Raw genomic sequence first — 24,275 nt, 5'->3', positions numbered from 1 at the left:
CGGCACCTTGCTCAAGGGTGCCTCGGCAGTGCTCCAGGGATGAGCTGACACCTCCCACTGTCAGCTCACCTCCGGGTATTTTTGGGGGGGCGGGAGCGGGAATCGAACCGCCGATCTTAAATCATAGGACGACCCGCTCTACCGCCCGCTTTACCACTGAGCCACTGCCGCCCCTTTCTGCTAATATTTCTGCTAACATGCAAGTAGACATAGCAATACGTCATATATGATAAATGTTCTTGATGTACAAACTATGCATCCTCCCACAGTATTTTATTTTACTCCTTTAGTAAAAGTGTGTGTTGTGTTTACAGGGGCCTGTATACAGTGTTTGTGCTACTAACATGTATATATGTATATTCATGTACAACAAGGAGTGGAAAATATAATTTCCCCGTTTGTGTGGACAATAAAGTGTGTTTTTTATCTATCTATAAAAATAAATAAATAAATAAATATGCAATTTCCTCCGGGATTAATAAAGTATCTATCTATCTATCTATCTATCTATCCATCTTTAATCTCTAAATCTCTTAGCTGTGCTTCATGCATCCGCCTGTTGGTGGCAGCACTGCGCTGAGATTGAGCGTCTTGTACATAGGGAGCAGTATTAAGAGTAGAAGAAGACAGACCTTATGTCCCGCCCTATTCTACATTTGATTGGCTAATAGGCACTCATTTCTTGACGCAATTAGTTAGAAGAAAGATTATTGGTTTTAATTGGAAAACCGGAATTGGATAACCCAATCAGAAAAGAATTAGGGCGGGTCGGGTAGAACTACGGAAGTGCTGCTATTCGACGTGAGCAGCGGAGGTACCGGAGGTGAGAGCCTCTGACGTTTATCACATAAACGGAGAGTTTGTGTCGTTTTCCCCGCGGAGCCGTAACGGAACTGGTTGTGTTTCGCGGCGCGTCGCTTCCGGTGAGACCGTCGGTTAACGGAGACGTCGCGTTAAGCTTGTCGGAGCGGGAGGTCGAGCTACTGCTAACGGCTAGCCTAGCGCAGAGGTTTCGGTTTTGTAACGCGGTCACCGGCGGGTCTCCGACCCCCGCTCAAGGACCCGCAGCGGACCGGGACGAACCGAACCCGGTACGACCTTTAAAGGTCAGGCTACAAATAAAGATAAAATAACAACGTGTTGTCCACATGTTTTGAATAATATGATGAACATCAGGAGCTCACCGGCAGATCGGTCCGGTTCGGGTTCGGGAGGGGGTCCGATTCTCAGGGTCGGGTCCCTAACCCTGCCCCCCTTAAATCTAAACCACCGGAACAGGAACCGGATCCACCGCGCGGTCTCCTCCTCTCCATCCGGCTCCTCAAACCTGGACCACCGGTTCCAGGAGCCAGACCCTGTCCTGGAACCGGTTCCTCGGTTCTGGGTCATCCCAGTGACTTCCTGTCCGTCTCGGGTCGGTTCTGATGTGTTTGTGTGCAGCAGCTTCCTGTCCACTGGTCCAACATGGTTCTGAGGGAGGTTCCGGTGGAGAACATGTCCCGCCCCCTGGGCAGGAACGAGGTCATCGGCCTGCTGTTCCGCCTCACCATCTTCGGCGCCGTCACCTACTTCACCATCAAGTGGATGGTGGACGCCATCGACCCCACCCGCAAGCAGAAGGTGGAGGCCCAGAAGCAGGTGAGCCGGGGGGGTTCTGGTCCCGGTCCTGTGAGCCGATGGACGTCTGACCCGGTTCCCCCCGCTGCAGGCCGAGAAGCTGATGCGTCAGATCGGCGTGAAGAACGTGAAGCTGAGCGAGTACGAGATGAGCATCGCCGCCCACCTGGTCGACCCGCTGAGCATGCAGGTGAGGGGTTAGCACGGGCTAGCCGCTCAGGTTAGCATCGTTAGCATCAGCTAACGGCGATGCTGTGTTCAGATCACGTGGCGGGACATCGCCGGTCTGGACGAGGTCATCACCGAGCTGAAGGAGACCGTCATCCTGCCCGTCCAGAAGAGACACCTGTTCCAGGGCTCCAGGCTGCTGCAGCCCCCCAAAGGTGGGGGGGGGTGATGATGATAAAGAGGGGGGGGTGATGAAGATGAAGAGGGGGGGGGTAATGAAGAGGAAGTGAGGAAAGAGGAGTCAACGCTGACCTTTCTCTTCCGTTGTCACGGTTACAGGCGTGCTGCTGTATGGCCCCCCCGGCTGTGGTAAGACGCTGATCGCCAAGGCGACGGCGAAGGAGGCGGGCTTTCGCTTCATCAACCTGCAGCCCAGCACGCTGACGGACAAGTGGTACGGCGAGTCGCAGAAGCTGGCCGCCGCCGTCTTTTCATTGGCCGTCAAGCTCCAGCCCTCCATCATCTTCGTGGATGAGATAGGTGGGGTGCCGGCCAATCCCGGGGTGCGACTGGTAGTGGGCGGGGCCTAACATGCGTCTGTCCACAGACTCGTTCCTCAGGAGCCGCTCCAGCTCGGACCACGAGGCCACGGCCATGATGAAGGCCCAGTTCATGAGCCTGTGGGACGGCCTGGACACCGACCACCACTGCCAGGTGCCCCCCCACACACACTCCTTCCAGCCTGCAGCAGCTCACTGACTGACTAATTGATTGATTGACTGACTGACTGATTGATTGACTGATTGATTGACTGACTAATTGATTGATTGATTGACTGACTGATTGATTGATTGACTGACTGATTGACTGACTGATTGCCCAGCAGGTGATCATCATGGGGGCCACCAATCGTCCTCAGGACCTGGACTCTGCCATCCTGAGGCGGATGCCGACCCGGTTCCACATCAACCAGCCTGTGAGCCCCCGACATGCCCACACCGATCGCTATTGATCGGCTGATCGGCTCACGAGTGACGTGTTGTTGTTGTTGTTGTTGTCGGTGCAGAGCACGAGGCAGCGGGAGCAGATCCTGAGACTCATCCTGGAGGACGAGCGTGTAAGTCCAGCTCCGCCCCCATTGATAAATGTCTGATCAATAGGCGATCGATAGATCCTTCACAATAAAAGCCTCAAAGGGAAGATGGCTGTCGATGCTTTTACTGTGATGCTCCAGCAGGAAGTGGCGTCCTGACCCGTTGTGTGTGTGCAGGTGGACGAGTCGGTCGACCTGCCGGACGTCGCCAAGGAGACGGAGGGCTTCTCAGGAAGTGACCTCAGAGAGATGTGCCGCGACGCTGCACTGCTCTGTGTGCGGGACTTCGTGCACACACAGAGCGACAGGTAGGTGATGTCATCATCGCTCCGCTAGGCGCCGGGGGCGGAGTCCTAACGTCTGTCTGTCTATCTCAGCCCGGCGGAGGACTTCATCCGCCCCATCCACCAGTCCGACCTCCGCCGCTCCATCAGCAAGATGAGGAAGTCCAAGCAGGCGGGCGGGGCCGGCGCCCTGCTGCACGCCGCTCTGGACTGACCGCACGGCGACGCCCCCCGACCCGCCCGCCCTTTCAGCACCGCCGTCACTACGTGTCTTTTTGTTCTGTGCCACTGTTTATTTCAGTCAGCTGGTCCTGTGATGATGTCATCGCTGTCGTTCAGTCACGTGACCCTCATGGGGGTCCTGGACCTCAGCTTGGGGGTCTTTATCGTTTGGTTCCATCTTGTTCTGGTCCGAGGGGTAAAGACTACAGTACCCAGGAGCCTCAGGAGCTGTTTCTATGGAAACGCCTCTGCCTGGAGCTGCTTAAGTTACGAGCTGGGACCGTCCTCAGCTTTTATTGTGAAACTCCTGTGTGTGTTCATCGTGATGAAGATCAGGTTAAATCGATTACTGACTCAAGACAGAAGAAATTCACATTTTTTCGAAAATAAGGCCAAATTATTAAACTCAAAATGTAAAAAGTTTTCAGTTCAAGAATTAAGAAATAAAGTCATGGAGCGTAACCGAAGAACGAGTTGTAGCTAAAGTATTTGTCATTGAAATAATTTATTAGACATTTTTTATGTTTCTACTTTTTGTCAGTGTTGGACCTTCACATTAAACAGGTTTCCATACCAGGGCTTTATTTTGAAACTACCAGGAAGCTTGTACCTTCAAAATAAAGTGGAAATCCTGTAAATAAATTTTTACAAAAAAACATTTGGTTCCATGTTTGAAGTTCTTTTTCAATCAAATCATTGAATGAAAACTGACAAAGTGTTTACAAAGTGAAACAAACAAGTAAACATGTTTGTTTACAGCCCTGGTTGTTTTGTATCTGACATCAAAGCTTCTCAGGATCAGCTCAGACATCAAAGGTCTGCATGTCTGCGAGGACACGCCCACAAACATTGTTTATGTTTACGTGTCGGCTGTAAACACATTTACTGTTGTCTGTTCAGTTATTGATTATTGAGATCATGATTATCTTTATTTGGGCGAATAAACTAAATGTGTGAAACCACATGATATTCTTCCAGGGATGTTATTGGCTGTTGAGTTATGATGTCATAACTGGATGATGTAATAAATGGGTTGAATTGAACGAGTGTTAATTATTTAAGATGAGCGAACAGAACCGGTTTGGGTTCTGTGAACATGGATGACGTCATGTGACTGATGGCGCTCTGACGTGAAACTTTATTGGTTCTTCAATGTAAACATTTGGCATCATCGGTTCTGGAGAAAACTGACATGGAAGGATTCTGGAAGATTCCAGGAACGAAGACAGAAACGTACAGATCAACCCTGAGAACCCCCCGTCTGTTAACCCCCCGTCTGTTAACCCCCCGTCTGTTAACCCCCCATAAACAGTTAAACCGTTATACAGCAGAAATACGTTGAAATAGAAGCGATTTAATCACGTGAAATATTTCCCCTTGAATCTTGTTTACTTCCTGCTCTGATTTAACCTTAAAGCGATCGGGGTCGCAGGGGTCACAGGTCACCTTTGTCATATGGTAACTTAAAGCTTGGTTTCATCAGATGTTCGGTTCACCATCAGCCACACAGGTGAGGTCGGGTCATGTGACCCTCAGCTCTGGAAACAGTCCAAACCCCCGTGTGTGTGCTGCTAAACTGTGATTGGACAGCCACTGTTTGGGGCGGGGTTTACCAAGTGTGAGCCACTGAACACCTGAGTGTGAGCCCACCTGGTCAGAGTTCGGTGTTGGGTTGGCGCCCGCCGGCGCGGCTCTCACACGCCTTGTTGGCGTCGCAGCCGTCCAGCAGGTGGCGGTACTGCGCCCGCACGTCCCGGTAGAGGGGGGCGTCGTCCTCCAGGCCCGGGAACCGCAGCGGCGCCTCGTTCAGCAGCATCTGCAGCCGCGGCCCCCGCTGGCAGTCGTACAGCACCAGCAGGAGGTTGGCGGCGTACGGGGCGATGACGCCCGACCGGAAGCTCCGCCCTGTCAGCCAGAGACAAGTGTGACAACCAGGAAGTGGGCGGAGCACAGAAACACACCACATGGTCCAATCAGACTTGCAGGTCTGATTGGACCACGCCCCTTGTCTTGACTAGGGGGCGTGGCCTCCTACCATGCTGAGACTGGTAGTTGGTGGCGGTCAGCGGCGTCGGGTCCTTGTAGAGCCCCAGCAGGGACAGGAGGGGGAGGAGCGTCTCAGCGTGACCCACCAGGATGGAGGCCGGCTCGGGGGGTGCGTCGGTGGACCTGGGGGGGCGCCAACAGAACAACATCATCACCCGCAGTGACATCACCACCCCCAGTGACATCATCACCCATTGTGACATCATTCCCCCCGCTGACGTCACCACGCACCTGCGGGGGCGCCCCGCCCTGTCCAGCGTCCTGAAGATGTGGTGGAACAGCGGACAGCTGGACAGGCTGCTGATCACGTGACCGTGGGAACGCTTCCAGTACTGCTTCAGGTCGCCCTGGTACTCCAGCACCTGGGCGGCGTCCTCGTCGAACAGGAAGCACCACGGCGAGTGGGCGGACCTGATGGACAGCTCGTAGGAACACAGGAAGAACGCCGCCTCCAGCAGATCTACGGGAACACGGAGGGACAGACGTCACGCCGCCACTCACGCCACACCCGACGGCCACCCGGGGGGCGTGTCTGACCCGGCGTCAGGCGCTGCTGAGCCACGCCCAGCTGGGCGGCGACCCTCCTCCTCACGGCGTCCACCTCCGGCCCGTGTCTGAAGCGCTCCACCTCCTGCAGGGCGCTGCGGTTCTGCTCCACGCCCTCCAAGAACCCCGGGCAGAAGTCGAAGAACCGCAGCAGCCGGTCGTCCACCTCGTGCCGGTACTCTGCAGGCAGACGGCCGTTACTACCCACAATGCCTTTCAACAGCCCCCCACCCCCACGCGGGCTCACCTGGGCGCCCCCACAGGCCCTCCTGGAAGGCCTCCACGCTGCTCACACAGCGGTGCTTGGAGCTGCTCCTCAAGGAGATCCTCAGACGGTTCTCCTCCGACAGGAGCGACGGGAACAACACCGCCAGACGGCGGGCCAGCTGACGGAGCTCCGCCCTCCCCTTCATCACCAGCTGACCTGAGGAGGAGGAGGATCACATCAAATGTACAAATATAAATTATACATTTTCTACAAATATAAATACTAAAAATAAAGCATGACTATTAATTATTAATTTGACCGGGGCTCAGTGGTAGAGCGGGTCGGTTCCCGCTCCCGCCGACTCTTTTGTCGTTGTGTTCTTGGGCAAGACATTTTACCCTCCTTGCCTCCAGTGGGGCATCGCTGGTGTAAATGTGATTGTTCCGCTGGTGGTGGGAGGGGCCGTAGGGGCAGATTGGCAGCCACGCCTGTCAGTCTGCCCCAGGGCAGCTGTGGCTACACTCGTAGTTACCACCACCAGGTATGAATGAGGGGTGGATGAATAATGGATCTGATGGAAAGCGACTGAGTGTCCAGACAAGAAAGCACTGAATAAATCTAATCCATCATTATCATTATTATTATTATCATTATTATCATTATTATCATTATTATTATTATTATCATTATGACTATTATCATTATTATCACTATTATTATTATTATTACCATTATTATTATCATTATTATTATTATCATTATTATTATCATTATTATTATTATTATCATTATTATTATTATCATTATTATCATTATTATTATCATTATTACTATTATTATTATCATTATTATTATTATCGTCCCTCGTCAAAGCAGTGATGTTTGTGATGTCAGCGCTGGTGTGTTCGTCTGTCCACCAAATGTGAGTAAGACCATAGATCAAAGATAGTGCTTTGACCTATGACAGTAGGTCAGAGCACTAGCTCTGATCTTTGACCTATGACAGTAGGTCAGGGTAACATTTTAATTCAGGGGTGTCACAGGATGTTACAGACTGTGACTGCCTTGGTTCTAGTTTTTATGATGTAATCATTATTATTATTTTTGTTGTCGTTCACGGTTCTGTCGTGACTCCGGACAAACAGCGCCGCCTGGTGGTCAGAAGAGGAACTGCATCCCGACACGTCAACACGTTTTCCTACTTTCACGGGTAAAGGTCAAACCGTGACCGCCTCCCGGTAACCTGCCCCCGGGGGCCGCTCACCGTCCATGTCCTCGGTGAACCAGTTCTCCCAGCGGCTCCGGAGCTCCCCCCCCGCCGAGTCCCGGACCAGCTCGCTCAGCCTCTGGATCCGGCGGATGTTCCTGGCGGTCGGGTACCGACTGCCGTGCCGGATGACGGCGGTCAGGTGCACCGGGGAGCACCGCTCGCCGGCCGGGGGCTTCAGCACCGACGCGTTGACGAACGCCGGGTCCCGCCGGAGGTGCGGGTTCACCTCCTCGTAGCGGGTCTTGGTGCCGAAGTAGGCGGCGATGTGCGGGACGTCCGGTACCGGCGGGGAGGAGCCGGACAGGCGGGCCAGCAGCAGCCCGAGGGCCGCCAGCACGAGCCGGGGGCCGCGCGGCGGGGCGGGAAACATGTCGGCTCGAGACAGCCGCCTTTGTGCTGTTGATGTTCCGGGTTCCCGTCAGCTGTGACGTCACCTCCGGGTGGACGACCAAAACCTTTCCCGGAGTGATTAAACCGAATAGAAACGATGAAAAACGAACGTTTTCGGTCCCGGTTCGGATCGAATTCAGCGGATTGGGCGAACTCTGACCTCATGATGACGTCAGAGGGAGAACCACTCAAATCCTGGTTCTTCCTCCTCTGTAGGAACATCTGACAAAATTATGTGACGTCACACTTCCTCTTAATGCCAGAATTTAAAAAATAAAAGCATTAATTTAAACATTTTATTTGAAGTTTCGTACAGACGTCATGCTTTTATTCTCCAAACAGGAACACAGACTTTAATGATAAACATCTTCCACCAGATTTTCTAAAATTTACACAGAACTGTTTTTTCAGCAGGAAGCTGCCTTCTGATTGGTCCTCAGACCAGAAGTGGTTTAACCGTCAGTTTTAAAATACGTTATTCTACCCACAGATAGCGTTCCCAAACATAGGTGGATGTGTCACGGACTTTTCCCACAATGCATTGCACAGGAATAACAGAGGAGCTGCTAGCAGCTCACAGTCACATCATGTGACATCACTTCCTGTTGAAGAAGGATGTGAGGCGTGTGTTGTGTTCCAACGACTCCACAGAACAGGAAGTGATCAGCTGGGTGACGTGAAGAACCGCTTCCCTTGCTCTACCCGACCCCTAGAGACACAGAACCAAGAGGAGACGTTAGGGTCCGACATCCAGAGCCGAGTTACCCATAATGCCTTTTGGCAGCCCTGAACCTGGGTGTATTTCACTGATCAATACTGAAATGGTTGATCAATCAAGCAGCTGAGAATCATGGGAAAACGTCATGTTCTCATGAACCAACGGACGGGTTCAGACCGGAGAACCGCCACTATCGTCTGCGGATCAGGACCATGCCTCTGTGGTCTTACGTGTTGGGGAGGGCGCCGCCCAGATTCCTGATCCGGCCCCTCAGAGACCCCCTGCTGGCGGTTTGATAGTAGCTGTTCAACTCCGGAGACGTCAGCGGCTTGAACAGCCGACCTGGAACAAAGACACGGTCACTGGGTTGGGTTCGGTTAGTCGTCCCTTCTGCTAGAACCAGACTACAAGACTAAACGATCATGTGACTATATGTGGTGAAACCAGCCAATCGGGACTAAGGCACCATCTCACCATGTCCACTGTCCTGGCTCTGGATGGGTGTGGTCTGATTGGTCTGGATGGAGAGGACACTCCTCCAGTAGGCGTCAGGGAGGGCTAGCAGGCGGGAAACCACCTGAGACAGAAGAACCGACTCAGCCAACCACTGAGACCCAAACAGACACCACCGGTCCACAGGGGCCAATCAGGTGGCAAACACAACCCCCCGGAGGCAGACCTTGGGCTGGGTGTTGGTGTCCTTCATGATGGTGGTTGGAGACGGCTCAGACATCCCATGTCCAACCAAGGTTGGTCCAAACACCCGGGCCAGGTTGTTCTGGTCCATCTGGCAGTGAGGACTCTTCATCACCCTGGAAACAGACCGGTAACCCAACGGTTAACGGGTTTAAGGGTCAATGCAGAGCAACGGGTGTGACAGGAGTCTGGTAGGGTCAGATCAGGTCCGGTCGGGTCAGTGTGATGGGTCCAATTGGGTTCAGTTGGGTCTGGTCAGGTCCAATCGGTCCAGGTTGGGTCCAGTCGGTTCATCCAGCCCTTCTTACTTGTGCAGGTGCAGCATGAGGAAGGCCAGCGTGTCCCTGTTGGTCTGGGGCAGTTCTGCGATGGCCTGGTACAGGATGACGGCGCTGTTGTCCTCATCAGCCACCTCTGAAGCAAACGGACCATCGGTTACCGACACGTCGACGGACCACACTGTTACCCCTGACCCCTGACCCCAACCCTTCACACCTGCTGCCTCCATAAAGGTTCTGTGCAGCCTGAAGGTCAGGAGCGGCTCCTTCAGCTTCCTCAGGAAGTCCTTGAGGAGCCCACAGACCACATGGATGTCATGAACTTTGCTCAGCAGCAGCGGTGCCTTCCCCTGGACGAACCGGTCCCTGAGCTCCTTCACCAGGCGCTCCCCCCCCGGTACCCGGTACAGTCCTCTCTGCAGACAACAGAACCAAACCCAGGATGAACCTGCAGAGCCCTGAAGAACCTCGTCTGCCCGAACACCGACCAGGACTCGGGTCTCATCAGGAGTTCTTGAACATTTTTGGGTCATTGAAGGATGATAATAATAATGATGGATTAGATTTATTCAGTGCTTTCTTGTCTGGACACTCAAAGACTCTTTACATCGGATCCATTATTCATCCACTCCTCCTTCATACCTGGTGGTGGTAACTACGTGTGTAGCCACAGCTGCCCTGGGGCAGACTGACGGAGGCGTGGCTGCCAATGTGCCCCTACGGCCCCTCCGACCACCACCGGAACAATCACACACATTCACACACCAGCGATGCCCCACTGGAGGCAAGGAGGGTAAAGCGTCTTGCCCAAGGACACAACAACAAATGACTCGGCGGGAGCGGGAATTGAACCGATGTACCACTGAGCCACGGTCGCCCGAGCGACCTACAACCACAACCCCCCCTAGAGTCAAACTGGTCCATGTCCTAAGTTCACACCTACTCACCTCCTCTAGGCCCCGCCTCTCGATCTCGGCCACGCACTGGACCACCAGCAAAGGAACTTTGGGATGGACCGCCGGAGCAAAACCGTCCAGCGAGTTCTGAAACAGAAGACGTGAGTGTCACCTTCACCCCAGACCAGTTCCTGGTTCTGGATCATCTCAACAGAACCTGCTGGGCCGCGCCGCCTGCCGGGCCGCTGGTGGTGCAGCTCCCGGTGACCTTCTGCTTGCACTCCGGATGGGCGACCACGCGACAGTTCCTGCACTTCACCGCCATCTTCCCGAAGCGGATCCTCTTCCCACAGGGCGAGCAGGTTTCGGGCCGGATCACCTGGACCGGGGAACACAACGCTGGGGTTCACAGTGCCGCCGCCCGGGGGTGACGGGCCGTCTGTTGGTACCGTTTTGGACAGGAACACGTGTCTCAGGTTTTCAGCTCGGTCCTCCATCTTGGGCTGGGCATCGGCTTCAGGCACAGGTGCCGCCTCCTCGCAGGTGAACCACACCGACGTCTGATCCGAGGCACAGGCGTCACTGTCACCTGACCCCGCCAGCCGGCCCACCTGTGACCGCCGGGAGGACTGCCCACCCTCCAGGTTGAGGTTCCGGGTCGAGGTCGGCGTCTCCTGGGGGGTTCCCACCCCCCCATGGGCCTGACCTCCTGCCTCAGGGGTCACGACAGACGCCTTCACGGTGGTCTCCACCTCCTGGAACACAGAGACGAACTTCCTGTTCCTGAGACGGTTTGGTGAACGGTTCTGGATACCGGTCTGGAACTAGACCAGACGGTAACCATGGAAACAGACTGTCAGAGGTTCAGCCCACCTTGTCCACAGCTTTCCTCTCCGGCGGCGCCGCGGACACGACCCCGCCTTTCCCTCGCTTCCCCGCCAGACTGCCCAGGCCCGGTCCCATCGACGAGCGCTGCAGAGAACCAGAACCAGAACCCTGAGAGCCCCCGACCAGAGACCAGGAGCCCCCCACCCCACCGACCCCTCCAGCGGGGTCTCACCCTCCTCTCCCGGGCTCGAGACCTCAGCGGTTTGATCACGCTGGTGTCCAGATCCTGAAACACACAACATCCCATCAGGCTCCAGGACCCACCGTCGGGACCCCGCCTCCATCACCACGGTGACGGCGTACCACGTCGTCATCGGTCCGGTCGTAGCTGATGTCAGAGTGACAGACGGACATGAAGGACGACTCGTCGATCACCGTCAGCCTGGGCGAGGAAACGGTCAGGCCTTCATGTCCCATCAGACAGGAAGTCCCTCCGACAGGAAGTCCCTCCGACAGGAAGTCCCTCCGACAGGAACTCCCTCCGACAGGAAGTCCCTCCGACAGGAAGTCCCTGCTGACTCACCGTTTGCTGCGGTGCAGCGTCATGTTGGCCCCCCTGTGGTCGAAGGTGGCCAGCAGGGACTTCTGCTCGGCGTTCAGACAGGCGCTGGACTTGCTGTCGTGCACCAGGATGTCGCACATGAGCTGCATCTGCCTCTGCTGGGAGGCGGAGCCACAAACCTGTGATGTCATGGCCGGAGGCGGAGCCTGACGGGCGGCGCTTGCACCATGAGACTCACCAGGTACTGGTAGTCGCCCTCCACCTTGTAGCGCTTCTTCATTTCCACGTCCAGCTGGTTGCGGGCGTGTTTCAGCTTCACCTCCAGGGCGGCTTTGGACACGTCCGACTTCACCAGCAGCTCCTTGTACTTCTTCAGCTCCAGCTCCGCCCCCAGCCAGCGGCGCCGCGCAGCCTCCAGGCTCCGCACCAGCTCCACCATCTCTGACCGCCACAGGAGGACCGGGGGTCAGAGGTCAGGGGACGATCGGAAGAGCTGCTACGACCGACCCGGGGTCAGACCCGGGGTCAGAGTCCAGGACCTGACCCCGGGTCAGAGTCCTGGACCTGACCCCGGGTCAGAGTCCTGGACCTGACCCCGGGTCAGAGTCCTGGGTCTGACCCCGGGTCAGCGTCCTGGACCTGACCCCGGGTCAGACCCGGGTCGGCCTCTCACCCAGCTCAGTGCTGACGCTGCTCTCCTCCATGGTGATCCTCTGGAGACACAGAACCAGCAGCTCCTCCACGATGACCCGGGCCTCCCCCATCAGGACAACCCCCCCCACCTGGGACCAGAAAGCAGAGTAACCGGACCGGTACAGGGTTCAGCCATCACCACTATGTAGTTCCTAATAAAGTTTCCAGTTAAACTTTATTTGGGCCGACAGAACCGACGCCCCCTGCAGGTCAGGCTGATGCTGACCCAAACAGAACCTTAGAACCAATCAGACGTCAGCGTTCATTCATTCACACGGTCCAGAATCAGGAGTCAATCCGGTTCCTGCTCCTGTGTGAACAGCATCAGGTGACCCCACTGAGCACCCAGACACACTCACACAACCTGGTTTCACACACCGGATCCGCTCACACGGACACCGGTCCGTGACGTCACGTGTGTGTCACAGCGTCACCGGACCGGCAGAAATTCCGTTTACAACAAGTTCGTCCTCATTCCGGTAAAAACAATAAATAATCGAACGTGTCTCACCGTGTTTGTTTGTTTGTTTGTTTGTTTGTTTGTTTAACTCACCGCCGCGTGAGAAGCTGCAGCTCATCCGACTTTGCGCTCGTTTGTCGACCGGCGTCTCTGACCACGTGACCTCACCCACCCTTCCTATTGGTGATGACGTCACCCCGACAGCTGGCTTGTCACGTGTGTTTCAATCAGCGGAGATCTTTTTAATTTACAGAGAACAGCGTCCAAACAGCATCGTGGAGCACGAGACAGATAACGAGGTTGTCATGGAAACACACGGTCATGAACGTAAACAATAACAATAATAATCTTTGAAAACAACAAACCAACTCAAAAAACTGGAAGCCGAACACGCATTACCATAGTAGGTCTTTCCCATAGTAGGTTTTCCCCTTAGTAAAGGTCCACTCCGCTGACGTCACATGTCCAGGTGGGTTCATTTGAGCAAGCTGACTAGTTCTCCAGGTCATGTGACCTGATCCGTGCTGATGACGTCATGTGGGTTTATGTGAACGTTATCTGAATCATGGATGGGGAAACAGCAGAGAATCAGGGATCAATAGTTTGATCAATTATTATCATGTTAACTAATTTCCCTTCGGGGATCAACATAGTATCTAAAATTAAAAAAAATAAAATAACTGCTCGTTTCCTTCCTTCTGAAGAAAGGTGTGTGTGTTCAGTGTGCGTGTGTCCCAGAGCCACACCCAAAGGGGGAGGTCCTTCTGAACAAGACTTGATGCTGATTGGCTTCTGGCACTGAAAGGAAGGATGAACTTCCTCCACCGTCATGGAAATAAAGACTAGAACGAAGGACCTGAAAGTGAACTAAGTAGGCGTGTTATCGTGTTAGCCTGGACCTACCACGCTAACACGTGTGTAATAACAGACACCTGATTCCGTGTTTCTCTTCACACTTTATTCATGCAGCTCTCGTCACCACTGGAAGTCGTTTACAGTCACTACGGGAACAACAACAACAACAACCAATGCACCGTCACCATGGTAACCACTCACTAACACAAATGCACGCTAACACGAGGCGCTCGCGTCCTCCATTTTGGCTCCGGCGAACGACTCACTGCTACGGAAACAGTTCACCGCCACCACGTTGGAGCTGGCTGCTCATTGGATAGGGTGTTGCTATAGCAACCACATCGCACCAACATGGCCGCCAGTGGCCGAGCGGCGTGAGGCTACTACAAACACAGATGCTAACACATGCTAACAGTGCCAGGATAGAAAAACTGTAAAAAAAATACAAAATGATGAATTATCAAATGAAGACATTAAAAATCTGCTCTGACAGAACAGGAAGGGGAGGAGTCTGCAGCTGTGACATCACAGACTCAGGACTCTTTACAATCAGGGTCAGAGGTCACAGACGTGACCCCCAGTGGAACCAGTGCTACTTGTGCCTCCACCGCCAGACAGTCAGCTTGTGGTGATGTCATCACAGTTTATGGGGCGGAGCCAGGTGGTTAACTTCCTGTAAAGGGCGTGGTCTCTAGGGGATGCTATTTGGAGGCTACAGCTGGATTCTTTAGCACCATTTAAGGAAGTTTAAGTTAAAAGATCAATTCTGATTTGCATCCATTCATCAATAACTGAAATCAACGGAACCAATAGACGACAGAAGTATTGATTAATCCTGACAGAAGCTCCACCAATAGGAACACTGATGTGGACTGATGCTTCCACAACAGAACAACAAGTAATCTATTACTATGAGTATGATGAAGAGTTTATGGATCGGAAGGAACGATTGGAATCCGATCAATGGATGGGGATCAATATGAGAGCACTGACTAGTGTGAATCTGATTGGTTATTATCTCAGGGGGCCAATGGGAGGCAGGAACCGTAACAGAGTCCTGGCACCACGAGGACGACTCCCAATGCTACAGGGAGGAAATCATCTGGGGGGGGGTCAGCTGGACTCCAGGGGCGGGGCTTAGCTGGATTCAAGGGGCGGAATTTAGCCAGAGTTGAGGGGCGGGGTTTAGCCAGAGTTGAGGGGTGGGGTTTAGCAGGATTCAAGAGGCGGGGCTTAGCTGGATTCAGGGGGCCAGGTTTAGCCTGACTCAAGGGGCGGGGTGTAACTGGACTCAAGGGGCGGGCCCTGTTCAGACTCAAGGGGCGGGGTGTAACTGGACTCCAGGGGCGGGCCCTGTTCAGACTCAAGGGGCGGGGTGTAACTGGACTCGAGGGGCGGGCCCTGTTCAGACTCAAGGGGCGGGGCGTAGTCCTGCTATAGGGGCGAGGTTTAATCGGACTAGAGGGGCGGGGTTTAACTGGACTCGAAGGGGCGGGGTTTAGTCTGACTTGAGGGGCGGGGTGTAGTCGGACTGGAGGGGCGGGGTTTAACTGGACTGGAGGGGCGGGGATTAACTGGCCTGGAGGGGCGGGTGTCTCCTATGATAATGAGGTGATGTTGGACCGCCCACCAGGGGGGGCCACAATCCTCTGGGTGGAGCGTCGGGGGATGTGGTCGTCAACCTGAGCACCTGGAGAGAAGAAGTCCTGGAGTAGTCAGAGTCATTGATCGGGTTACTGATCAGATTATTGATCAGGTTACTGATCAGATTATTGATCAGGTTACTGATCAGATTATTGATCAGGTTACTGATCAGGTTATTCATCAGGTTATCAGAACACTCTTTCTATGTTTGTGTGAGTGCGATCAATACCTGCCAGGGTGAACCCTGATTGGTGGAGGTTCCGGGACCCGGTCTGGGTTTTTGGACAGGGGGGCCCCCTGCTGGTGGGAGTGGGCGGCACCGATCTGGTCATGCTGATGACATCATGGACCGGTCCATCGTAGTTTCCTCGGGGGACGCCCCGGGCCTCGGCCATCTGGGAGGGGAGGGGACATCAGAACCGGGGCCTGACCGGGGCCTGACGGGCCAACCAATCAGGTGCCTGCTAGCTCGCTACCTTGCTGCGGGCTCTGATCCTCCTGTAGGCGGCGTCGGGGAACGCCTTCCGGGCCACAAAGCGCCCCGCCCCCTCCACGGCGCTGAGCACCCCGTCCTCCAGCACCACCCGACCGTTACTGATCACGACCGACACCACGCCGCGCAGCTCCACCCCCTCCAGGATGTTCAGCTCCACCGTCTGCAGGCGACAGGAAGCACCATCAGGTGACGGCGGAGGGGGGAGGGGGTGGTGGGCGGCGGGGGGGGCGTTACCAGGTTGTGGGTTTGAGCCGAGACGGTTCTGGTCTCCTTCGGGTTCCAGATGACGATGTCGGCGTCCGACCCCACGGCGATCCGTCCTGTACACGGGTCAGATATGTGAGCATGACATCATCGGCCCGCGGACCAATCACGGCTGGCGGTGTCTCTACCTTTCCGCGGGTACATGTTGAACAGCTTGGCGGCGTTGGTGCTCGTCACCGCCACAAACTCATTCTCATCCATCTTTCCTGTGGACTGCAGAGGAACAGCTTAGCTTAGCTTAGCTTAGTTTAGCTTAGCTTACCTTGGTTTAGCTTAGTTTAGCTTAGCTTGGCTTACAACGCCGCGGTCCCACACCACTGACATCCTCTCCTCGATCCCATTGGTTCCCTCGGGGATCAGCGTGAAGTCGTCTTTACCGACGGCCTTCTGAGCGGTGGAGAAGCTAGCGTGAGCGCTGGACGCCACCTGGAGGTCACCGCTGGGAAAACAAGAACAGAACATGCTCAGACCCGCCCACAACGTCTGGACCGCTGGGGTGTGAGGGGAGGCTACATATGCTAACCGTGTCCTCACAGACGTAGCTATGCTAACCTTGTTAACTGGTGGGGAGAAATTTACTAACCGTGCTAACGGTAAAGTAGCTTCATGCTAACTGTGCTCACGGTGGGTGGAGTCATACCATGCTAACAGGGAGGTCAGGTACTGTGGCGTTGACGGGTCGGGGTTGAGAGGCGGGCTCATGACGAAGGCGGCGGCCGTGGCCCAGTCCTTGGACCAATAATGAGAGCCGTCAGTGGCTAGGCCTGCTGTGATTGGCTCCCCGTACACCACCATACCTGGTCACACAAACGTGGAGGTGTTGAAACCACGGCGGGACACACACACCTTTCATCCAGCAGAATCAACACCGAACACGTCGCCATGGCAACGTCACCTTTCTTCCTGGCTTTGGCGATGACATCAGCAGCAGATTTGCTCATCACCTTGGTAACGTACAGCGGACAGTTAGCCTGTTTAGCGATGGTGATGGCTCGATACACCGCCTCCGTCTCCACCTGTGGGTGATGTGTGTGTCACAGGTGAGTAACAGGTGAGTTACAGGTATGTTACAGGTATGTTACAGGTGAGTTACAAGTGAGTTATAGGTGTGTTACAGATGTGTCACAGGTGTGTCACAGATGTGTCACAGGTGTGTTACAGGTGTGTCACAGGTGTGTTACAGGTATGTTACAGATGTGTCACAGGTGTGTTACAGGTGTGTCACAGGTGCGTTACAGGTATGTTACAGGTGTGTCACAGGTGTGTCACAGGTGCATTACAGGTGTGTTACAGGTGTGTCACAGGTGTGTTACAGGTGTGTCACAGGTGTGTCACAGGTGTGTTACAGGTGTGTTACAGGTGTGTGCACCTCTTCAGGGTGAGATAAAACATGCCCTTCAGGTCCAGTGATGCCGACACAAAGAAGCTTCTTCTGCTCCTGAAACAAAAATGGGTTCACAGGAGAGTAAGATTTTTTTTACAGTCCTCGATGTTTGTTCCGTGCTGGGTGGGCGGGGTCAGTAGGCGGGTTCCTACATGTCATTGGTCAGGCTGTACCTCATCGATGATGTCTCCGTTCTCAGCATGAACCAGTGCGATAGCTCCAAGATCACGTAGGACCCCGAAGGCCTCGTAGAGCTACAACAGGAAGTAGAACGTTTAGCAAAGCGTGTGCTAACGGCGCTAACTGATCCACGCCGCCACCTAAGAGGAGCTCACCTGAGAGTCAGAGCTCTGATACCTGTCTTTGTAGGCCATGAAGAAGAGGAAGGAGTTCACACCTGAGACACAAACACAGCAGCTTCAGGCTGACCCCGCCCACTGCCTGGGATTCAAACATCACTACAGATCACTAGGACAGTCATGTGACATGGTTCTGATTGGTTCCTCTGCAGAGAACCTCTAGACCCTCGCGCCCCCCCCGACCTCAGTCCTTCATCAGGGCCTCCAGCTCCTCCTGCAGACCCTCGTGCCCCCCCCCGACCTCGGTCCTTCACCAGGGCCTCCAGCTCCTCCTGCAGACCCTCGTGCCCCCCCCTGACCCCCCTGACCTCGGTCCTTCACCAGGGCCTCCAGCTCCTCCTGCAGACCCTCGTGCCCCCCCCCTGACCCCCCTGACCTCGGTCCTTCACCAGGGCCTCCAGCTCCTCCTGCAGACCCTCGTGCCCCCCCCCTGACCCCCCTGACCTCGGTCCTTCACCAGGGCCTCCAGCTCCTCCTGCAGACCCTCGTGCCCCCCCCCTGACCCCCCTGACCTCGGTCCTTCACCAGGGCCTCCAGCTCCTCCTGCAGACCCTCGTGCCCCCCCCCTGACCCCCCTGACCTCGGTCCTTCACCAGGGCCTCCAGCTCCTCCTGCAGACCCTCGTGCCAGCGGCTGATGTCCAGGTGGGGGGTGTGGTCGCAGCAGGCCCTCAGCTCCGCCCCCTCCCTCCACTGCTGGAACGCCGCCAGCGGACTGGCCCCCGGCTCCACCAGCACGTGATCCACTGTGGACACAACACACCTGTGATTAGCCCCGCCCCCCCTGGCGCCCGGCTGATGTGATGGCTGAGGGGAGGGGCGGGGCCTGACTGATGGTGGTGGTCCCTCCGGACAGGGCGGCGCGCGTGGCGTGGTAGAGGTCGTCCGCCGGCCTCACGCCCCGCTGGGGGGCCAGCAGGCAGGTGTTGGCGTCCACCCCCCCTGGGATGACCAGCTGGCCGTAGGCGTCCACCGTCCGCACGCCCGTGGGCACTAGCAGGTTCTCACCGATCTGCCTGATGGGGGGGACGGGACAGGAAGCGTGATGACAGGTCGCCATGACGACAGCAGTGTATCCAAACAAACACACACCTGATGGTCCCGTCCTCCACGTACACGTCAGCGTAGAACGACTGGTCGTCGTTCACCACCTTCCCTCCTTTGATGAGCAGACGGTCGCCCTGGCAACGGACAGCAAAATCATTTTCAAATAATTCAAAATAAACCTGCTTCTGTTCCAAAGCTGATCGATAATCTAAAATTGATTCGAATCTGATTGGTCGTTGCTGACGTCACGCTTCCTGAACAGGTGCCCGACCCCTTCAGCCACAGCAGAGCTGACGTCACAGAAACGATGAAAAATATGAACTTTTCCATCCTGATGAAATGTTTGTTTTAACGATAAGTGATCAATAACCTTGCCAATAATAAATATTGATCCTCAACATAAATGGAGGTTAATGTATCGTTAATTAATCATCAATTAATCAATTAGACGTGACCATCCATCAGCAACCCTTCACTGCCGGTAAACCAAATCCTACCGGCCCGTTCCGGATCAAACCGGACCGGACCGACCCGCAGGTCCGGCCTGGTTCCGGTCGTCACGGCCCGGTGACCGTCAGGCGGAGCCGCCGCCCCTCTGACCCGGTACACCTTCTTCCGGTTCGGTTCCGACTTACCGGCCTCGCGCCGCTCTTCCGGTTCTGGAAAGACATCCTGATCGATCTCTGATCGTCTGATTGATCCGCCCTCACTCACATGCACACACACACACACACACACACCGCTATTGTTGTGCCCCTCTGTGCTGACGTCACATACCGGCAATTAGTACACACATGACTTCCGATGTGGAACTCCAGAATAAAAGCGCAGTTAAAGAAATATCAAACCAGGAAGTGAAATGTTCACGCAGCGAAATCGGTTCCGTCCGGATGGATCGATAATAGAGGAGATGAAATGATGCCGTTATTAATCAATGATTTATTGACAGCCAGAGAAGTTTCATACTTGAGTTCATGGTCGCTTAAAACAAACGCTTTTATTTTGAAATCACATCTCCGGAAGTGTTTAACGTGCGGGTTTGTGATTGGACGCCACCTGCAGAAACAGACACGATGGAGTGTAATCTGTTACCAATGGTGGATTCAATGTCGGAGCTGATGTTTAATCTATCACATGACGTCATCATTAACAAACTGATCAAAGACGTCATGATATGAAGGAACCCGTCACTTCCGCTCAAGTACCAGAACACCATATAAGGAATTTTTTTTTTTTTAATTTAAATTAAGGGAATAACCCACAGAAATCTGATTACATTTAAAAACGTTCCGGTGTACAAAATGACTCCACTTACATCGGGTCAGAGTCTATCTGTAAAAATACACAAATGTTTGTTTCTGATTAAACTTCTTTAATATTTAAAGTGATGTTATTTTATTGACTTAAAATTAAAAATTAAAAATGAAGATGACTGCTGCTGGAGGTTTGGTTCTGAATATTTATCCCACTATTGTTAATTCATCAAACCAACAAAATATCCGACATGCAAGCTCCTGGAATTAAAACTAAAACACGTTCCTCAAAGGAAGCGGAACTGGTTCCAGATCAGATCCGTCTCCTCCTGAAGACAACAGAAGAACTGCCTTTAGGTTCTGTGATTATTGATCAGGACCGTTAAACTGATCAGAACCTTTGATCTGATCAGAACTGATGATCTCCTCAGAGACGTTTTTCAATCATACCTTAAGTTCTTTTCCCACCTCTCTCTTGTTGTCCCGGGGGTGTCCAGAGGGGAACACCACCGTCGGTCCTCCTCCTCCTGCTCCTCCATCACGGCCATCGCTTCGGGTCCGGTGGGCTCTTCGTCTCTGCGTCTGCGGGCTGAACGACTCAAAGTTGAGGGTCTTGTTCTCGAAGGCTCCCTCCACGCTGCAGAACATCCCTCCATACTTCATCCGAGGACGAGGAGAGTCGGAGCCGAGCCGGGACAACAGAGAGGAGCAGTCGTCCTCCTGAGAACACCTCCGCTCAGACATCACGAGGAGTATGAGGGCAGAGCAGAGCGGAAGAGGAGGAGGACCTCAGGCGATTACTGGGGAGACGAGAAGAAGGAGGAGAAGAAAAAGGAGGTCATGGAGGAGGGGAGGAGATGTGATCTGAAGCTGAGACGAGAGGACAGATGAGAGGGAGGAAGAGGAGGAGGCAAACTGGGGAACTGGTGGAACCAACTGGTCCAGATCTGAAGTCCATGGTTCCTTTAGGGAGGAGATCCTGGTTCCTTTAGGGAGGAGATCCTGGTTCCTTTAGGGAGGAGATCCTGGTTCCTTTAGGGAGGAGATCCTGGTTCCTTTAGGGAGGAGATCCTGATTCCTTTAGGGAGGAGATCCTGGTTCCTTTAGGGAGGAGATCCTGGTTCCTTTAGGGAGGAGATCCTGGTTCCTTTAGGGAGGAGATCCTGGTTCCTTTAGGGAGGAGATCCTGATTCCTTTAGGGAGGAGATCCTGGTTCCTTTAGGGAGGAGATCCTGGTTCCTATAGGGAGGAGATCCTGGTTCCTTTAGGGAGGAGATCCTGGTTCCTATAGGGAGGAGATCCTGGTTCATTTAGGGAGGAGATCCTGGTTCCTTTAGGGAGGAGATCCTGGTTCATTCGGGGAGGAGATCCTGGTTCCTTTAGGGAGGAGATCCTGGTTCCTTTAGGGAGGAGATCCTGGTTCCTTTAGGGAGGAGATCCTGGTTCCTTCTGGGAGGAGATCCTGGTTCCTTCTGGGAGGAGATCCTGGTTCCTTTAGGGAGGAGATCCTGGTTCCTTCTGGGAGGAGATCCTGGTTCCTTCTGGGAGGAGATCCTGGTTCCTTCTGGGAGGAGATCCTGGTTCCTTTAGGGAGGAGATCCTGGTTCCTTTAGGGAGGAGATCCTGGTTCCTTCTGGGAGGAGATCCTGGTTCCTTCTGGGAGGAGATCCTGGTTCCTTTAGGGAGGAGATCCTGGTTCCTTTAGGGAGGAGATCCTGGTTCCTTTAGGGAGGAGATCCTGGTTCCTTTAGGGAGGTGTTCACCTCCTTCAAAGGGGAGGAGCTTTAACGTTTCCTGTCGTTCGTTGACATTTGTGGACACACTTGGTCCTGGTCTTTGGTTTGGCCCATCCATCCACCGCTCAGATCATCTCCATGTGACTTCCTGAGCTAAACGTGCTAACATGCTAACGTGCTAAACGTGATCAGGTGACCACGTCGGTGTTTTATTGCCAGCATTCAGGGAGCGTTTAATCCAACATGGAACATTCTGAACGTTTAACAGCTACCTAACTGGAAAAGGTTCAGGTCACATGACCTGGTTAGCCTGTCAGCTGACTGGCGGCAGTGGTCACGCCCAATGACACAACAACGTGGGAGGACCTTTCAGCTCAAAGACTCCGCCCAAACTCTCCAGCGTCATGATGACATCACCACAGCCTGTTGAGGAATAATGAAGGTGTTGACAGAACACAGACAAATAAAGGGAGGAGTGAAGTGCATCATGGGAGTCCTCACTTTGATGTCTGGTCAGAGATGAAATATCACACGTTCCTGATCACCTGCAGAACCAGCGGTTCTAAGAGACATCATGTGACATCATCATGTGATATCATCTTCATGTGACATCATCATCATGTGATATCATCTTCATGTGACATCATCATGTGATATCATCATCATGTGACATCATCGTCATGTGATATCATCTTCATGTGACATCATCATGTGACATCGTCATCATGTGACATCATCATCATGTGATATCATCATCATGTGACATCATCGTCATGTGATATCATCTTCATGTGACATCATCATCATGTGACATCATCATCATGTGATATCATCTTCATGTGACATCATCATCATGTGATATCATCTTCATGTGACATCATCATCATGTGATATCATCATCATGTGACATCATCGTCATGTGATATCATCTTCATGTGACATCATCATGTGACATCATCATCATGTGATATCATCTTCATGTGATATCATCATCATGTGACATCATCATCATGTGATATAATCTTCATGTGACATCTTCATCATGTGACATCATCATCATGTGACATCATCATCATGTGACATCATCATCATGTGATATCATCATCATGTGACATCATCATCATGTGATATCATCTTCATGTGACATCATCATGTGATATCATCTTCATGTGACATCATCGTCATGTGACATCATCATCATGTGACATCATCATCATGTGATATCATCATCATGTGACATCATCATCATGTGATATCATCTTCATGTGACATCATCGTCATGTGACAGCACGGCGAGGCTCCTGGATGTTTCTGGCTAACGAGCACAAAGAGACTCAGAGTTCAGGTCAGCGACCAATAACGATCTGAAGGAGACGAGAACCAGAGCTGTCACTTTAAATCAGGCCACTGACACACACACACACACACACACACACACACACACACACACACACACACACACACACACACACAGTACAGTGCGCCCTCATGCATTCACGCATCAAGGCTCGCAACTTCAACTTATTGTGGAGTTTTGGTAGGTAGTCACATGATACCATACTGGCATTCTATTGGCTGACAGCATCCTGAAGTGTTCTACGTTCCGTGAGTCTCGGACTTCCATGAGACACAAAAGTGCTTTAAACAGTCTATGAGAGTGTTTTAAAGGAAATACAGACAGAAGGTGGTTAGGGTTAGGGTTAATATCAGTATGGGGGGGTTAGGGTTAGGGTTAATATCAGTATGGGGGGGTTAGGGTTAGGGTTAATATCAGTATGGGGGGTTAGGGTTAGGGTTAATATCAGTATGGGGGGGTTAGGGTTAGGGTTAATATCAGTATGGGGGGGTTAGGGTTAGGGTTAATATCAGTATGGGGGGGTTAGGGTTAGGGTTAATATCAGTATGGGGGGTTAGGGTTAGGGTTAATATCAGTATGGGGGGGTTAGGGTGAGGGTTAATATCAGTATGGGGGGTTAGGGTTAGGGTTAATATCAGTATGGGGGGGTTAGGGTTAGGGTTAATATCAGTATGGGGGGTTAGGGTTAGGGTTAATATCAGTATGGGGGGGTTAGGGTTAGGGTTAATATCAGTATGGGGGGTTAGGGTTAGGGTTAATATCAGTATGGGGGGGTTAGGGTTAGGGTTAATATCAGTATGGGGGGTTAGGGTTAGGGTAAATATCAGTATGGGGGGGTTAGGGTTAGGGTTAATATCAGTATGGGGGGGTTAGGGTTAGGGTTAATATCAGTATGGGGGGGTTAGG

At 53.3% G+C, this 24,275-nt stretch overlaps 4 protein-coding genes across 6 annotated transcripts; 1 reads left to right on the top strand and 3 right to left on the bottom strand.

The window, feature by feature from the left end:
• Positions 1 to 762: 762 nt before the first annotated feature.
• On the top strand, positions 763 to 4,427 carry atad1b (ATPase family AAA domain containing 1b). 2 transcript variants are annotated; one of them, XM_068305806.1, is made up of 10 exons: positions 763 to 823; positions 1,441 to 1,638; positions 1,709 to 1,807; positions 1,880 to 2,000; positions 2,125 to 2,325; positions 2,393 to 2,499; positions 2,672 to 2,761; positions 2,852 to 2,902; positions 3,056 to 3,186; positions 3,256 to 4,427. In XM_068305806.1, exons 2-10 carry the CDS (start codon positions 1,465 to 1,467, stop codon positions 3,374 to 3,376), a joined length of 1,095 nt encoding a protein of 364 aa, XP_068161907.1. In that variant the 5' UTR covers positions 763 to 823; positions 1,441 to 1,464; the 3' UTR covers positions 3,377 to 4,427. The 2 variants fall into 2 exon arrangements, with proteins under 2 accessions (XP_068161907.1, XP_068161908.1); XM_068305807.1 differs by having other exon boundaries at positions 773 to 823; positions 1,444 to 1,638.
• Positions 4,428 to 4,567: 140 nt separating this feature from the next.
• Positions 4,568 to 7,977, bottom strand: minpp1b (multiple inositol-polyphosphate phosphatase 1b). The gene is made up of 6 exons (XM_068305805.1): positions 7,449 to 7,977; positions 6,224 to 6,400; positions 5,968 to 6,156; positions 5,662 to 5,890; positions 5,420 to 5,553; positions 4,568 to 5,289 (listed from the first exon to the last, which is right to left on the bottom strand). The coding sequence occupies exons 1-6, from the start codon at positions 7,822 to 7,824 to the stop codon at positions 5,039 to 5,041; spliced, it is 1,356 nt and encodes a 451-aa protein (XP_068161906.1). The 5' UTR covers positions 7,825 to 7,977; the 3' UTR covers positions 4,568 to 5,038.
• Positions 7,978 to 8,126: 149 nt separating this feature from the next.
• si:ch1073-416j23.1 (rac GTPase-activating protein 1) lies at positions 8,127 to 13,153 on the bottom strand. Of its 2 annotated transcripts, XM_068305411.1 has the most exons (16): positions 13,069 to 13,111; positions 12,496 to 12,604; positions 12,061 to 12,263; positions 11,844 to 11,980; positions 11,624 to 11,702; positions 11,493 to 11,546; positions 11,306 to 11,404; positions 10,882 to 11,187; positions 10,650 to 10,811; positions 10,484 to 10,579; positions 9,754 to 9,952; positions 9,567 to 9,672; positions 9,242 to 9,374; positions 9,037 to 9,139; positions 8,793 to 8,904; positions 8,127 to 8,553 (listed from the first exon to the last, which is right to left on the bottom strand). In XM_068305411.1, the coding sequence occupies exons 2-16, from the start codon at positions 12,584 to 12,586 to the stop codon at positions 8,508 to 8,510; spliced, it is 1,926 nt and encodes a 641-aa protein (XP_068161512.1). In that variant the 5' UTR covers positions 12,587 to 12,604; positions 13,069 to 13,111; the 3' UTR covers positions 8,127 to 8,507. The 2 variants fall into 2 exon arrangements, with proteins under 2 accessions (XP_068161512.1, XP_068161513.1); XM_068305412.1 differs by having other exon boundaries at positions 11,844 to 11,977; positions 12,496 to 13,153.
• A 770-nt stretch (positions 13,154 to 13,923) lies between these two features.
• Positions 13,924 to 19,798, bottom strand: LOC137588068 (dihydropyrimidinase-related protein 2-like). The gene is made up of 15 exons (XM_068304822.1): positions 19,659 to 19,798; positions 19,069 to 19,157; positions 18,808 to 18,992; positions 18,558 to 18,722; positions 17,954 to 18,015; positions 17,792 to 17,872; positions 17,604 to 17,672; positions 17,130 to 17,250; positions 16,875 to 17,031; positions 16,532 to 16,673; positions 16,363 to 16,447; positions 16,205 to 16,290; positions 15,951 to 16,130; positions 15,704 to 15,869; positions 13,924 to 15,520 (listed from the first exon to the last, which is right to left on the bottom strand). The coding sequence occupies exons 1-15, from the start codon at positions 19,692 to 19,694 to the stop codon at positions 15,429 to 15,431; spliced, it is 1,716 nt and encodes a 571-aa protein (XP_068160923.1). The 5' UTR covers positions 19,695 to 19,798; the 3' UTR covers positions 13,924 to 15,428.
• Between the last annotated feature and the right edge of the window lie 4,477 nt (positions 19,799 to 24,275).

The sequence above is a fragment of the Antennarius striatus genome, chromosome 21 (assembly GCF_040054535.1).
Source record: "Antennarius striatus isolate MH-2024 chromosome 21, ASM4005453v1, whole genome shotgun sequence".
In the NCBI taxonomy this organism is placed as follows: domain Eukaryota; kingdom Metazoa; phylum Chordata; class Actinopteri; order Lophiiformes; family Antennariidae; genus Antennarius; species Antennarius striatus.
Note: the sequence above shows the minus strand (reverse complement) of the source record. Positions and strands in the feature narration are given on the sequence as shown.

Excerpts from the sequence above, each read along its gene's own strand:
- atad1b (XM_068305806.1), top strand. The coding sequence starts at position 1,465 with ATGGTTCTGAGGGAGGTTCCGGTGGAGAACATGTCCCGCCCCCTGGGC. Across the intron at positions 2,326-2,392 it reads CATCTTCGTGGATGAGATAG|ACTCGTTCCTCAGGAGCCGC; the intron begins GTGGGGTGCCGG and ends GTCTGTCCACAG. Across the intron at positions 2,903-3,055 it reads TCATCCTGGAGGACGAGCGT|GTGGACGAGTCGGTCGACCT; the intron begins GTAAGTCCAGCT and ends GTGTGTGTGCAG.
- minpp1b (XM_068305805.1), bottom strand. The coding sequence starts at position 7,824 with ATGTTTCCCGCCCCGCCGCGCGGCCCCCGGCTCGTGCTGGCGGCCCTC. Across the intron at positions 6,401-7,448 it reads GTTCACCGAGGACATGGACG|GTCAGCTGGTGATGAAGGGG; the intron begins GTGAGCGGCCCC and ends CCTCCTCCTCAG. Across the intron at positions 5,891-5,967 it reads TCAGCAGCGCCTGACGCCGG|ATCTGCTGGAGGCGGCGTTC; the intron begins GTCAGACACGCC and ends GTGTTCCCGTAG.
- si:ch1073-416j23.1 (XM_068305411.1), bottom strand. The coding sequence starts at position 12,586 with ATGGGGGAGGCCCGGGTCATCGTGGAGGAGCTGCTGGTTCTGTGTCTC. Across the intron at positions 11,547-11,623 it reads ACCGGACCGATGACGACGTG|GATCTGGACACCAGCGTGAT; the intron begins GTACGCCGTCAC and ends TGTGTGTTTCAG. Across the intron at positions 8,554-8,792 it reads GGCGGCGCCCTCCCCAACAC|GGGTCGGGTAGAGCAAGGGA; the intron begins GTAAGACCACAG and ends CTGTGTCTCTAG.
- LOC137588068 (XM_068304822.1), bottom strand. The coding sequence starts at position 19,694 with ATGTCTTTCCAGAACCGGAAGAGCGGCGCGAGGCCG. Across the intron at positions 17,673-17,791 it reads ACGGAGACATCATCGATGAG|GAGCAGAAGAAGCTTCTTTG; the intron begins GTACAGCCTGAC and ends TTTTTGTTTCAG. Across the intron at positions 16,448-16,531 it reads TGGTGTGGGACCGCGGCGTT|TCCACAGGAAAGATGGATGA; the intron begins GTAAGCCAAGCT and ends GTTCCTCTGCAG.